Here is a 14,593-nt window from a genome sequence, read left to right as displayed (position 1 = left end):
CAATTTAGTATCTCCTATTTCACCTCACTTGCAAGTCTTTGTACTGCTAGAGGAAACCGACACAAGACACAGGGAGAACATACAAACTCCACATAGAAAGGACCCGGACCGCCCCACTTGGGGATCGAACCCAGGACCTTCTTGCTGTGAGGCGACGGTGCTACCCACCGAGCCATGGTGCCGCCCTCACATAAACAAAGAAACCAAACCACGGGTTTATCTTATCTACTGGATCCGAGTAGCACAGTCGCCTCATCCTGGGTTCGAATCCCAAGTGGGGCGGTCCGGGTCCTTTCTGTGTGGAGTTTGCATGTTCTCCCCGTGTCTGCGTGGGTTTACTCTGGGTGCTCCGGTTTCCTCCCACAGTCCAAAGACATGCAAGTTAGGTAACTTGGAGATACAAAATTGTCCATAGGGCAGTTGTAGCCTAGTGGTTAAGGTACTGGACTAGTAATCCAAAGGTCACTGGTTCAAGCCTCGTCACTGCCAGGTTACCACTGTTGGGCCCTTGAGCAAGGCCCTTAACCCTCAATTGCTTAGACAGTATACTGTCACAGTAATGTAAGTCGCTTTGGATAAAAGCGTCTGCTAAATGCCGAAAATGTAAATGTCCATGACTGTGTTTGATATAACCTTGTGAACTGATGAATCTGATCAAACAAACAAACAAAACTGGATCTGAACCCTGAAATTTGGTGCCGAACTGCATCATACCTCACGCCTCCAATTAAGAGCATCTTAATTCAATGTCATAACGTTGCTTGCAAAAATCCCATCTGCTTTCCATCATCTTAGCAACAAAACCAAACAAAAATGAAGCTGAAACGTTATTTACTAGAAATTCTTTTTTATTTTTAAAAACTGGTACATGTGCATGGGTCTAATACACAATTGGCCATGTCTAAGGTATGAAAGGTTGTATAGGGAGTCCGCTGCAACTGCAACTGCAACTTCTACTGGTCGAGGAATACAAATGTTTGGGCTCTCTGTAAGAATCCGACAATTTATGCATATCAGAGGAGGCAGGTGCTAGCCTGTCACTCTCCTCGACCAGCATGGCAGATTGCAATAGGGAAGGAAGAGATTTCCTGTAGCCTGGGTCTTCGCAGCAACACCGTCTCAGTACTTCACATATTCAGACTGGAGGGACTGCAACAGAGAGAACAGGACAAACAGAAAAAATTCATATATGGCCAAAAGTATGTGGACATCCGACCAGAAGCTTGTTGGTCTTTTAGCTTTGTAGCTTCCACTTTTCTACAGAGGCTTTCCACAAGATTTTGGATGTATCATAGATCGTATCTCATATATATCTATGAGAATTAGTCCCCATTTAGTCAAAAGAGCATTTGTGGGATCAGGCACTGATGTTGCAGGGGAATGCCTGGCCTGCCATCATCGTTCTAGTTCATCCCAAACATGCTTTTCTTTTTTAGCTCTTCTGCCTTTTGCACCACAGCTCTGGCTCTGACTAAGGAAAGCCTCAGACGAGCATGCACACAGAGGAAAAAAGCTGGACCATGCTATGTTCTTTGTATTCCTTCCCCGCTCCTGCTACCACCTTGACCACACAACAGGAGACCCTGATTTAGCCGGAAGCACCTCTGAGACAAGGGGTGTGCTCGAAAACCTAGTGCGCTCTCTACATTACGTCATTCTACGTGCGCTCCCGAGAAGGAGGCAGTGATAGCTCGGTGGTTAAGGTAATGGACTAGTAAACAGAAGGTTACCGGTTCAAGCCCCGCCACCACCAAGTTGCCACTGTTGGGTCCCTGAGCAAGGCCCTTAACCCTCAATTGCTCACTGTGTTTAGCTCATTGTGTAAGTCGCTTTGGATAAAAGCGTCTGCTAAATGCTGAAAATGTAAAGGAGGCTGTTCGAAATCCTAGATGGCTTAATATGCTCACTAGTAAGGTATCTTAAAATTTCAACGCAATTTTGACTCAAGAACGAGGAAACATGCAAAGCTTTTTTAGAGTTATACCAGCATTCAATACGGCACAACTTTTCTCACAGAAAAATAAAAAATAGGAGTTATTTTCAAACGTAAATAAATTATCATTAATTTTTCATTTGTATAAATGTGTACAAGTGTTTTTATTTGCAAATTCAGCTAGTGTAACCGTTTTCGATACACAGAGGGAGATGTTAGTTTACATGCTAGCTTGCTGTGCCAGCTCATCCCATTGGTTTGAATGGCATGATGCTAACTGTGTTAGCTTAGTAAGCGAACCCCGATGTTATCACTGTCTAAGTAGCGCGTTCGAATAACCTGGCTTATAAGTAAATGACTTATTAGAATCCTCTCTACTGAGGCAGCTGCCTATGTAGGCAGTAAGACAGCAAGGCAGCTCACTAGGTTTTCAAACACACCCAAGATGGACCAGAATATTAGACCGCTGGGCCACCCAAACAGCCCTGGAAGATGAAGTGGAGGGAACTGGATTTTAATGAGCAGTTCTACTTGAAGAAAAAGCAGGAGCCTGGATGTGGATGCTAGAAGAACTTTTCTGACATGCAGAAGAATCAGATGTGGTCTAAATATTGGAAGAAGAAATGGCAGCAATGTGAAGAACATGTACTGTAAGATGTGAAAGCTGGACGTGGCTAATCAGATAAGAACTAGTGATGGTCAGTGAAAAAGAAAAAAGTGAAACAAGCAGCAGCAGTGGTTGACCAGACTAGGATGACCAGCAAAACAGCTGTGGAAGAAAATATAGAAGGAAGTAATAGATAAAGCTTGACTTGGTCAATCAGTATAGGAATAACTTGTGGTCCACAATAAAGAAAACCAGTGGACGTGCACAAGGAGCAGATGGATCAGTTGTGTTAGCAGAATAAAGGAAAGAAGAATTCTGGACTTGGATTAGCAGAAAAGAACAAGCTGTGGTCAAGGACCAAGAAGGTAGCTGGCCTTGGACGTGTAGCTGAAGAACCACTGGAGCAAGAGAAGAACTGCCTTTTAAATAAAGAAAACCACGAGGAAACGAGGAACCCAGAAAGGAGGAAACTAAATATTTGCCAAGGACAGTAAGTTTGACAAAGACCAAATTTTTAGGGGCAGCAAAAACTGGACTCACAGGTATAGAGCGGCTAAGATGTCGACCCGTGAGCCTACCAAGTCCGGGTCGGACCGGGACTCTGGGATTCGGCCGGAAAGTCCCTCTCTTTGCAGGCCTGAGTGGAGGAGCGGGAGGATCGTTGATGTTTTCTGGCTCCTGTTGAAAGCTCAGCGCAGGGTATCCAAAGCTAGCGGCAGGCGGAGGATGGGGGGTGGACAGGACGGACGGGGGAACGAAAAGGGGAGAACGGGTGGAATACGAGGCTGAAGAGACGCCACTGTCCTCGTCTCTGAAGCTGTCTGGACTGTAGAGGTTTCCGAGGGAGCGGGCCAAGCGGGGTTTAAAGCTGCGGGGAGATTTATGGAAACACAGAAGTAATGGAGATGAGGTTAAAAACAGGAGCACAAACAACATACTGTATGACCGAAAGTATGTGGACACCCTGCCTATTTATTAAGTTCTGGTGTTTGAGCCACAACCATTAAAATAATTATATATATATAAAAAGCATGTTACCAACTTGACTGTACCACTGTTATGGCTTGACTGTGCCCAAAGCCCCATGAAGACATGGCTTGATGAGTCTGGTGTGGATGAACTTCAGTGCCAGGACCTCAACCCACTAAACACCTTTGGGATTTATTGTTTTGTCCAGCACTGACCCAACAACTGACCCTACAAACGACCCTACACAGACTTACGTCAGAGGTTTAAAAAGTTGAATCCACGCCGCTCAGGTGGCGCAGCGGTAAAAACACACGCTGGAACCAGAGCTGGGATCTCGAATACATCGTATCGAATCTCAGCTCTTCCTGCCGGCTAGGCTGAGCGGCCACATGAACGACGATTGGCCTGTCGTTCAGATATGGGCGGGACTAAGCCGGATGGGGTCTCTCTCTCTCTTACATAACTGATGTAGATGATGCCTGCACAGAGATGAGAAAAGAGTGCTCTCAGGGTGTGTCTCTCCGTACACAGGGCTGAGATGCACTGCACTCGTCAAAGTGTAGGTGATAAGATGGATACGGCCGCTGCCCACGTGTCGTAGGGAGCGTGGGTTAGCTTCGTTCTCCTCAATCAGAGCAGGGATCGGCATTGGTGGAGAGGAAGCATGACGCAATCGGGTAATTGGACGAACTAAAGGGGGAGAAAATGCATAAATATATAAATAAAAAAATGTTGAATCCACAAGAGGGGGCTTTGCACAGGTGGCAAAGGAATATAGAGAGCAAAGTTTGCTCCTCTGCACATACTAGGTACATGCTGGCGGGAGGCGTGTACTGGCCCTTAGTTAGAGGTCATGAGTGCATTGGGAAATTAGATATGACAAAGAAAGCTAGCTACATTTAGACAACTTGTCTCTGTTGCCTTTTAAGGAAAGAAAGACAGTTTAAGAACATTCCCAAGATGAACACATACACATCGAATTTAAATCACAGTCACCTCACCTTTTTAGGTTTCCTGCAGACGACGAGGGGCTTCGTGCCAGCCGCCTTGGCAGAGGGGCACCGGAAAATGGGAGATTAATTTTGGAAGACTTTAAAGGAGAAATGGTACCAGGTGCAGGAGATAATCCACTGAAACAAACATTTTTATGTTTTAACACATCATTCCAGCATCACACAGGAACTCCACCACCACATTTAGAAAGGGTGTCCACATACTTTCGGCCATATAGTGTATTTATATGAGCATGTCCCCTACCTGTAAGTGGACGGAGACCTCGGAGGACGCTGACACTTCAGTGCTCGCAGTTTGTCCCCCTGAGTTAGAGCCACGTTGTCTCCTAACAACTGGTCCTTCTGTGTAGAGAGGCCAAAAACATGCAAGGACGTTCAGAATTTCCTCTTCAGTGACCGCTTCATTCTGACCAGGTCAGTGTGGGCCTTACACCCATCCTGGAAACACCAACTCAGCTAAGGGAAATTTGGAGTCACTAATCCACTGACTGGCAAGTTTTTGAAGGCAGAAAGCAACCAGAGCCAAGGATTGACCTTAGATCTGTGCATCACCAACACTGCTTGTTAATTTCAACAATAGTGCTTTTACCCTATCCTGGTCGGGATGACGTGGGTCCAGAGCCAATCCTGAAAACACAGCCTAACTGTTGCAAGGCGCCACACATTCACTCACTCATTCACACCTACAGTTGAGGTAGAAGTTTACATGGACCTTATTGGACATCTATTTCAAAAGCATGGACAGTCTGGATGTCTTTAAGGACCTTCCCTTAACTGTTTTCATACACGTTAGTAATGGTTGTTGCTGAAACATCTGCATTTAACAGTTAAAAGTGGTGTCCACACACTTTTAGTCATGGGGTTTACCTTCAAGGTGTCCCAAGGTGGCATGTGTTTACGAGTAAGCCAAAAATATGTGGACACCCCTCCCAAAGACTGAGTTCAGGTGTCTGAGCCACGCCCACTGCTTAGAAGTGTATTAGGTTGATTCAATAAAATAAAGAATGCGCTTGTAACTTTGTTTTTTGTATTTATTTATGCATTTTCCTCCTTTTTTCCCCAATTTAGATCTAGATTGCGTCTGAGGAGGGTATATTCGCCAGCCCCATGCCCCCTCCGACGCGTGTGCAGTCCCTCAACACCTTCTTTTACGCCCGTGCCTCAGTGGCACCTCCACTTCTGTACAAGCGCCTCGGGCTGCTAACCAGGGTCCTTGCACAGCGTTTGAAGACCCCACCCATTTTATTAGTCCGGTCATTTCCCACCCAGACTTGATGACCTGTATAGTCTGCTGCAGGCACCGGCAATTGTGCCCGATAAATGGCGCCCAGCCGACCGGTAGCAGAGCTGAGATTCGAACCAGAACATCCCGCTGCGCTGCGAGAAGTTTGGAGTGGAGAAGCTCCACCAAGCTTTACTGCTTATCCCTGTGAAAGACCTAGTCGTTAGAGGGGTGTCCACATATATTTGGCACTTCTCACCTCGTCGACGTTTTGGGCGTTCAGGCTGGTGCTGCTGATGGAGACGTGGTCCATGCCGGAGATGAGATGGAGCAAGTCTCTGCTTTGATGCTGCTGCTGTTGCCTCTGCTGTTTGGATCGGTGCAGATCTCCATCCACCCACATGCTGTGCTGTTTTCTACATGGACAGAGAACCACGTTAGCATACAGGATTTTGGAACAGAATAACCAACATGCTCTTATTCAGGTGTCCACATACTTTAGACCATAATAGTGTATGCGCTAAAACTACTTGTAGATGGTCCGTGACCACAGCATAATGAAAGACGTTTATAAATCTCTTGAGGTACACACTGTTCTAGAAAGTTCTGCTGGGGTCCAATGACAGAACCAGGCCTGCAGATGCGGATCCAGGCGATAGCTTCTGCAGCTGTGAAGCCATAATGCTTCATGAGGTAGCAGCCAATCAGAGTGCCCGTTCTGCCCAGACCAGCTGCACACACATCAAAAGAAACAGAAGAGATATTAGGTTTATAATTACAAACCCAATTCCAAAAAAGTTGGGACAGTAGGAGAAATGTCAATAAAACCAAACCAGACAGCAATGATTGACCTGTATTTGATTAAAACCTGGCCTAAGGTTTGTGGACACCCGTACCTTATTATTAGGCTCCCTTGCAAGTCACCATGATACGCCAGGAGTGACCGATCAATCAAACCTGTAGGCCTCTATCCGGCCGCTATGAACTCTTCTCGTGTCACGAATTCGTCTCACCTTTGCAATGGACGGCAACAGCGCCGTCTGCCGTCTCACAGATGTGTAAGAAGCGGCGGACGATGAGGTCGCTGGGCGTGCTGCCGTCCATAAAGAACAGATCGTGATGCGCGAAGCCGGCGTCTGTGAATCTGCGTCCTTCGTAGATCTTCCTGTTGAGCCGGACCACGTCGGTGACGTCGTGCTGACGGAAGTAGGGGAAGTAGGCTTCAGGAGCGTGGAGCGGGTATCCTGTGTCACCGTAATCACAAATTATGATCAGAAAGAAAGTAGTCTGGCTTAACAAGGAAACACCTTGGGGATGAATTGGAATGTCCACTTTAGACTTTCACAAAGCCAGACGTCTTTGTCACTTACCGTTCTCGATTTTGCTCTTGGGATGAGGACCGCTGAAGGCCAGTAGTTTTCCTGGTACAATCCAGTTGAAGTCTCCGTTCTCTACACGCTTAAATAAAAGCAGTCAAGTTCATTCAAAGTCCTTTGTCCATTGTTTTTGAATAAACAGTATATGGCGAAATTAACGTGGACACTTGATTACAATAAAAAAACATGGGTTTTACGGCTTTGCCAACCTCCACTTTTTAAGGAAAGATTTGCACTAGATTTTGGAGTGTCTCTGTGGGAATTTTTGCCCTGGCAGTCAAGAAAGCATTTGTCATTTGTGAGGTACTGATGGGCACTGATGTTGGGTGAGAAGGTCTGGCTCACATTCTATGTATCCCAAACTGAACTGTAAAGCATGATGGTGGTAGTATCATACTCAGGGACCACTTGGCTAATGGAAGGACGACCTCAAAATACTTTAAAAGAAGACAGTTGTAGGGCAGTTTTAGCCTAGAGGTTAAGGGACTGGACTGATAATTGAAAGGCCGCTGGTTCAAGCCCCACCAATGCCAGGTTGTCACTGTTGGGCCCTTGAGCAAGACCCTTAACCCTCAGTTGCTTAGACAATATACTGTCACAGAACTGTAAGTTGATTTGGATAAAAGCTGAAAATGTACAAATGTACAAAATGTACAAAAGCATCAGCCAGGAGGTTGAATTTTGGAAGAACTTGGGAGGGACAATGATGCAAAACATCACATAACAGTTTTAAAATGGCAAAATCAGGCTGAAATGAACTTTCTGACCTTAAATCTATGGAGAAAATGTGGGCTGTACTAAAAAGTCAAGTCTGTGTCAAAAAAACAAAGAAGGTCCGACCAGAATTAGGTGTCACAAGATTAAAAGCATGTTGCTTCTTTTATAGAATTGATTTTACACACCTGTTAGCAAAGGTTGTGTCTAAAACACTTGAAAATAATAGTTAGGAAGGCTGTCCACAAACTTTTCGCCACTAAATCTACATTTAAGAAGCTAGTAGGGACTCGGATTCCTGTTTGTTCTCCTGATTCTTCTGGAGAACAGACTCTTACCTCATAATGCTCGTACTCCTCGACGTCGAAGGTCTCGAAGTCGAAGAAGCCGTGCTGCAGGGCCTGAGGGGGAGAACATCAATAATCAATGAACTTCATGCTCGCAGGGAGGATCGTGTCAACTCGGCTTCATGCTTCGGTGCGGAACGTGCAGATAATTGGACTAGATGATTATGGGTGGAGCTTCAGCTCCAGAACTAAACAAAGAACCCCAGTGAGCGCCCTTAACTAGAATAGTGTGTAGACTGAGACAGTTCTCACCCCACCAACCCCATTTACCAGTTGAAAGAGCCCCACTGACCAGATGATGGGTGATGGACTATTCTCAGCACTGCAGTGACACTTATTTGGTAATAACATGGTAACGTGTGTTATTCAGGTATAAAAGTAGCAGGGGCAGCAGTGTTGTTGGGATTTTAAAACACTTCAATGTCAATGCTAGAGGGAGAATAGCAACCCAACCTAAAATACAGGTCCTTCTCAAAAAATTAGCATATTGTGATAAAGTTCATTATTTTCCATAATGTAATGATAAAAATTAAACTTTCATATATTTTAGATTCATTGCACACCAACTGAAATATTTCAGGTCTTTTATTGTTTTAATACTGATGATTTTGGCATACAGCTCATGAAAACCCAAAATTCCTATCTCAAAAAATTAGCATATCATGAAAAGGTTCTCTAAACGAGCTATTAACCTAATCATCTGAATCAACGAATTAACTCTAAACACCTGCAAAAGATTCCTGAGGCTTTTAAAAACTCCCAGCCTGGTTCATTACTCAAAACTGCAATCATGGGTAAGACTGCCGACCTGACTGCTGTCCAGAAGGCCATCATTGACACCCTCAAGCAAGAGGGTAAGACACAGAAAGAAATTTCTGAACGAATAGGCTGTTCCCAGAGTGCTGTATCAAGGCACCTCAGTGGGAAGTCTGTGGGAAGGAAAAAGTGTGGCAGAAAACGCTGCACAACGAGAAGAGGTGACCGGACCCTGAGGAAGATTGTGGAGAAGGGCCGATTCCAGACCTTGGGGGACCTGCGGAAGCAGTGGACTGAGTCTGGAGTAGAAACATCCAGAGCCACCGTGCACAGGCGTGTGCAGGAAATGGGCTACAGGTGCCGCATTCCCCAGGTCAAGCCACTTTTGAACCAGAAACAGTGGCAGAAGCGCCTGACCTGGGCTACAGAGAAGCAGCACTGGACTGTTGCTCAGTGGTCCAAAGTACTGTTTTCGGAAATCAAGGTGCCAGAGTCTGGAGGAAGACTGGGGAGAAGGAAATGCCAAAATGCCTGAAGTCCAGTGTCAAGTACCCACAGTCAGTGATGGTCTGGGGTGCCATGTCAGCTGCTGGTGTTGGTCCACTGTGTTTTATCAAGGGCAGGGTCAATGCAGCTAGCTATCAGGAGATTTTGGAGCACTTCATGCTTCCATCTGCTGAAAAGCTTTATGGAGATGAAGATTTCATTTTTCAGCACGACCTGGCACCTGCTCACAGTGCCAAAACCACTGGTGAATGGTTTACTGACCATGGTATTACTGTGCTCAATTGGCCTGCCAACTCTCCTGACCTGAACCCCATAGAGAATCTGTGGGATATTGTGAAGAGAAAGTTGAGAGACACAAGACCCAACACTCTGGATGAGCTTAAGGCCGCTATCGAAGCATCCTGGGCCTCCATAACACCTCAGCAGTGCCACAGGCTGATTGCCTCCATGCCACGCCGCATTGAAGCAGTCATTTCTGCAAAAGGATTCCCGACCAAGTATCGAGTGCATAACTGAACATAATTATTTGAAGGTTGACTTTTTTTGTATTAAAAACACTTTTCTTTTATTGGTCGGATGAAATATGCTAATTTTTTGAGATAGGAATTTTGGGTTTTCATGAGCTGTATGCCAAAATCATCAGTATTAAAACAATAAAAGACCTGAAATATTTCAGTTGGTGTGCAATGAATCTAAAATATATGAAAGTTTAATTTTTATCATTACATTATGGAAAATAATGAACTTTATCACAATATGCTAATTTTTTTAGAAGAACCTGTATAAAGCCAGCAGCGTCCTGTGATCAAAAAGTGTCCACTGATTAAGGACTTAAGGGGAGATTAACACACAACCAGTGCTAACAGGGTGAGTATTCCCAATAAAATCCCAACACTGCTGCACCTGCTACACTTACACATCCCAGAACAACACACTACCATGTAATTACTGTGTTACAACTCCTATCCTATGAGGTCCATTTGATTTTTGATTGTGGGTGTGGATGAAATGTGGGTGAAAACCTGTAAAGAGCAACAGATGATCTACAGTCTATCATTGTATACACACAAAATTCATCTGTATAGGAGGTGTAGACTATAGAATAACGAATAAATGTAGGGGCAGTTGCAGCTTAGTGGTTAAGGTACTGGACTAGTAATCAGAAGGCTGCCAGTTTAAGCCACATCACCACTGCCAGGTTGCCACTGTTGGGCCCCTGAGCAAGACCCTTAACCCTCGATTGCTTGGATTGTATAGTCACAATTGTGAGTTGCTTTGGATTAAAGCGTCTGCTAAATACCAAAAATGTACACGTACTGTAGCATATAGCTGTACCTAATAAATTTCACAGTGAGTGTTTGTTTAGGGTATTAAATCAGGTGAGACATGTAACACTCAACCACTCCAAAAATAATATGCAAAAAAAACATCCCTCCTGGTTCAGACTCACCTTATGGACGCCTTTCAAACAGTCGAGAATGGTGAGGTTGTACGTGCAGCTCCCGAAGGCAGCGTCTCTGAAATAATGACAATCAACATAAAGAAAAAGGTTCACAATATGAACCCAGTGTACTTGCACACCATGTGGCCAAAATTATTACACCACATTGCAACTTTGTGGCCTCTGTTCCAGCATGACTGCTCCTCTGCGCAAAGCAATGTCCAGTTTGGTGTGGAGGAACTCCAGTGGCCTGGACAAAGCCCTGACCTTTACTCCATTAAACACTTAAGGAATAAAATTGAATGTCAATCTATTTACATCATTCATATCTCAATCAAACCAATTACTGATTCCTTGTGGCCTATACATAAAGAACATGTCATCCAGAAAGAGTTCATCAGGTGTCCACATACTTTTGGCCATAGAGTGTATGTGTTTGTTGGACTATTAGAAAGACAGAAGAGGGTAATGCCAGGTCAAGACGATGTTTACATGGGTGGCTAATCAGTCATGATCCACAAGAACCCCTCACAACATGGGGGCATGCATTCAGCAGGTCTATACCTTTCTCTTGGTGTACTCTACACATGCTATACAACACAAGGAAAAATAAGTAGCTGAGCAGTCTTTGTGACTGAAGCTCCTGCCGTATGTGTCCCAATGTCCAGCCATATTGATCCAAAATCATGATTTTAACAGTACCACAGAGCATGGTGGGGTGGTGCGTGTACCAGCAGTACACCTGCCTAAAAGCATCAGCACCTTTTTGTCCTATGTGTCCATTTTAAAAACAGACTTAAGTTCCTTCTTACCTAAAGGGCATGTATGAAACGTTGGTGCCAGATGTCAGTGCATCGTGGACCTCCTCTGGCGTTCTCTTCAAGTAGATTACCTAGAGTCAGATGGAAAGTGTTACTGTCATCCTTCGACGTGCAAAATTCCCCTCATCTAGAATTTTAAGACAAAAAAAGAGGCAGAGCGAGACCCACGGCGTAGGCGCTGATCAGGAAGGCGGCGTTGGCTCTCTTGTGCTGGTCGTAGCTGGTGTAGTGGATAATGCGCTTTCTGGAAAGAGTGAAGGACTGCAAAGACCCCAAAACAAAGTGTTAAGATTAGATGGATGGATGGATGGATGGATAGATAGATAGATAATCTTTATTGTCCGTCTCAAACTGAGACAGAAATTCGTCTTTGACAGGGCTTCAGTACACTCACAATCACAATCACACAATTAATTCACATACATACAACATAGGTTAAAACGATTAGAATATTATGTTTTATGATTTAAAATTGTGATTGCCGAAGGGACAAATGATTTTTTGTAAACATTTTCCGAGCTAGTGGAACCTCATATCTCCTTCCTGATGGAAGTAACTGAAAATGTGGGTGTAGTGGATGAGATGGGTCTGCAGTGATCAGTGTGGCCTTCCTGAGCACTGATTGCTCATACAATGCTGATAATGATGTCTGTGAAGAGCCTGTAATTTTGCTGCCTTGTTATAAACATTCTTTTCTTTCGGCTGCTTTAGTATTCAGGGGTCGCCAAAGCGGATCATCATGTCTCAGCTCCTAAGAGTGGCTTCAAGTCTGTCTTCTGATTTAAACTTAAAATGTTTTATTTAGTATCACAGTATTTTTACTGCACAGCTCTGACAGCCAGTTGTATCTTGTAAACTTACCTTCAGCTTCTTGTTGAGTTTACAGCAGTATCTGTAGAGCATGGCCAGATGAAGGGGCCCGAAATCTGCATAGAAACTGAGACAGAAATCCACCATAGCACATCAGAAAGCATTCTTTATATACTGTATATGTTACTGTCATCCTCCAATGTGCAAAATTTCCCTGATATATATTATAAATATATATGTTTTTGTTTGTTTGTTTATGCCTTTTCTCCCCTTTTTCTCCCTTTGTAGCGCATCCAATTACCCGATTGCGTCATGCTTCCTCTCCACCAATGCCGATCCCCGCTCTGATTGAGGAGAATGAAGCTAACCCACGCCCCCTCCGACACGTGGGCAGCAGCCGTATGCATCTTGTGACCTACACTGACGAGTGCAATGCAGATCATCACTGTGTACGGAGAGACACACCCCGACAGCACTCTTTTCCCGTCTCTGTGCAGGCACCATCGATCAGCCAGCAGAGGTCGTAATTGCATTAGTTATGAGAGAGAGACCCCATCCGGCTTAATCCCACCCATATCTGAACAACAGGCCAATCGTTGTTCATGTGGCCGCTCAGCCCAGCCGGCAGGCAGAGCCGAGACTCGATACGATGTATTCGAGATCCCAGCTCTGGTTCCAGTGTGTGTTTTTACTGCTGCGCCACCTGAGCAGCCGAAAGCAGTCTTTTAAAAGTACGTTTTTAAATCTGTGATCCTGCATTCACTGGGTCTTTTTTTATTTGACAAACAATCCATACCTCACTGATCGCATGGACAAAGCAACAGTCTCTAAGCCATGCTGAAGTAAAGCTTGCGCAACAGTGGGCGGTGTTACCTGTCTTCTACTAGTTTCTAAATCAAGACAGATCTGGATTTTTGTGGTTCTCTCATTACAACTGATCATCCAGGAGACTTACGGAGCAGAAGTATGTGGACTCACTTTTCATAGACGAGCTCGTCGTCCGTGCAGAAGTAATGTGCGTTCGCGGTGCTCTTCGGTTTGCCTCGGAGAGTGGCGAAGTACAATCGATCTGCAGAAAAGATGAAGACATTATTAACTCTTTTATTACCTGGACGAAATAGGGGTGGGCGGCACTGTGGCTCGGTGGGTAGCACTGTCGCTTCACGGCAAGAAGGTCCCGGGTTCGATCCCCAGGTGGGGCGGTCCGGGTCCTTTCTGTGTGGAGTTTGCATGTTCTCCCCGTGTCTGTGTGGGTTTCCTCCGGGCGCTCCGGTTTCCTCCCACAGTCCAAAGACATGCAAGTGAGGTGAATTAGAGGTGCAAAATTGTCCATGACTGTGTTTAAAACGTTCAAAGTGTAAAACATGATGTTAAAATCCTAATAAACAAACAAACCCTGCATGAAATACCTTTGATCAGTTCAGCAGCTTCAAATAGGACGTTGTCATTCTCCATTTTGTTTATGAATTTCAACATTTGCAGTGTTTACAATCGAAATAACTCGTTTTTATATTAAAATACTGTCATAGCACTATACCACGACACGGAAAAGTTGTTAAAGTTAATTCTCCGTCCACTATAAACAGTTCCATGTCAAAGTTTAAATTCCTAAATACTTAAAAGTCTCCCCTTAAACAGGCAACGAAGGGAATCAAACTTCTACCGTCCTTCTTTAAAAAAAGCCTTAGGTCGCGTCTCAATCCGCACACTACCTCACTACCTAGTGAGCTAGAATATCGCTCAGTCTCGCTTCTTTTCGCTTGCTATCAAGTACTAAACGGTGCGGATTCGGACACAACCGCCTCGAATTAAAGGGTCGTTGCTTAGCAACCCCGCGAAAAGCGTTGCCAAGGCGAAGCTCTGTCCAATCAGTGCCCGCCACGTAAAAAAGGCGGATTAATGAAGGAGCTCTGAGGAGGTGAAGATTGAGGCTAAGCTTCTCTGAGGAGGTTCGTCAAATCTTCTCATTCGATTAGTGAGCCACACATGGCGTTCACACGTTAAATATCACTCACTGATGTGCTCCACACGACCTCATATAGAAACAGAGCCCTTTTTTTTGTAAACACATTGGCAT

General features: G+C 44.8%; 1 protein-coding gene across 3 annotated transcripts; it reads right to left on the bottom strand.

Annotated features, from left to right (window-relative positions):
• Positions 1–827: 827 nt before the first annotated feature.
• Positions 828–14,170, bottom strand: cdc14aa (cell division cycle 14Aa). Of its 3 annotated transcripts, XM_062992928.1 has the most exons (15): positions 13,926–14,165; positions 13,495–13,585; positions 12,568–12,643; positions 11,875–11,967; positions 11,698–11,777; positions 10,895–10,961; positions 8,173–8,235; positions 7,115–7,202; positions 6,758–6,988; positions 6,337–6,475; positions 6,004–6,160; positions 4,767–4,864; positions 4,511–4,639; positions 3,081–3,408; positions 828–1,149 (listed from the first exon to the last, which is right to left on the bottom strand). In XM_062992928.1, exons 1-15 carry the CDS (start codon positions 13,990–13,992, stop codon positions 1,120–1,122), a joined length of 1,737 nt encoding a protein of 578 aa, XP_062848998.1. In that variant the 5' UTR covers positions 13,993–14,165; the 3' UTR covers positions 828–1,119. The 3 variants fall into 3 exon arrangements, with proteins under 3 accessions (XP_062848998.1, XP_062848999.1, XP_062849000.1); XM_062992929.1 differs by lacking the exon at positions 4,511–4,639 and having other exon boundaries at positions 13,926–14,170; XM_062992930.1 differs by lacking the exon at positions 3,081–3,408 and having other exon boundaries at positions 13,926–14,161.
• Positions 14,171–14,593: the final 423 nt, after the last annotated feature.

This window comes from Trichomycterus rosablanca, chromosome 4 (genome assembly GCF_030014385.1).
Source record: "Trichomycterus rosablanca isolate fTriRos1 chromosome 4, fTriRos1.hap1, whole genome shotgun sequence".
NCBI lineage: Eukaryota > Metazoa > Chordata > Actinopteri > Siluriformes > Trichomycteridae > Trichomycterus > Trichomycterus rosablanca.
Note: the sequence above shows the minus strand (reverse complement) of the source record. Positions and strands in the feature narration are given on the sequence as shown.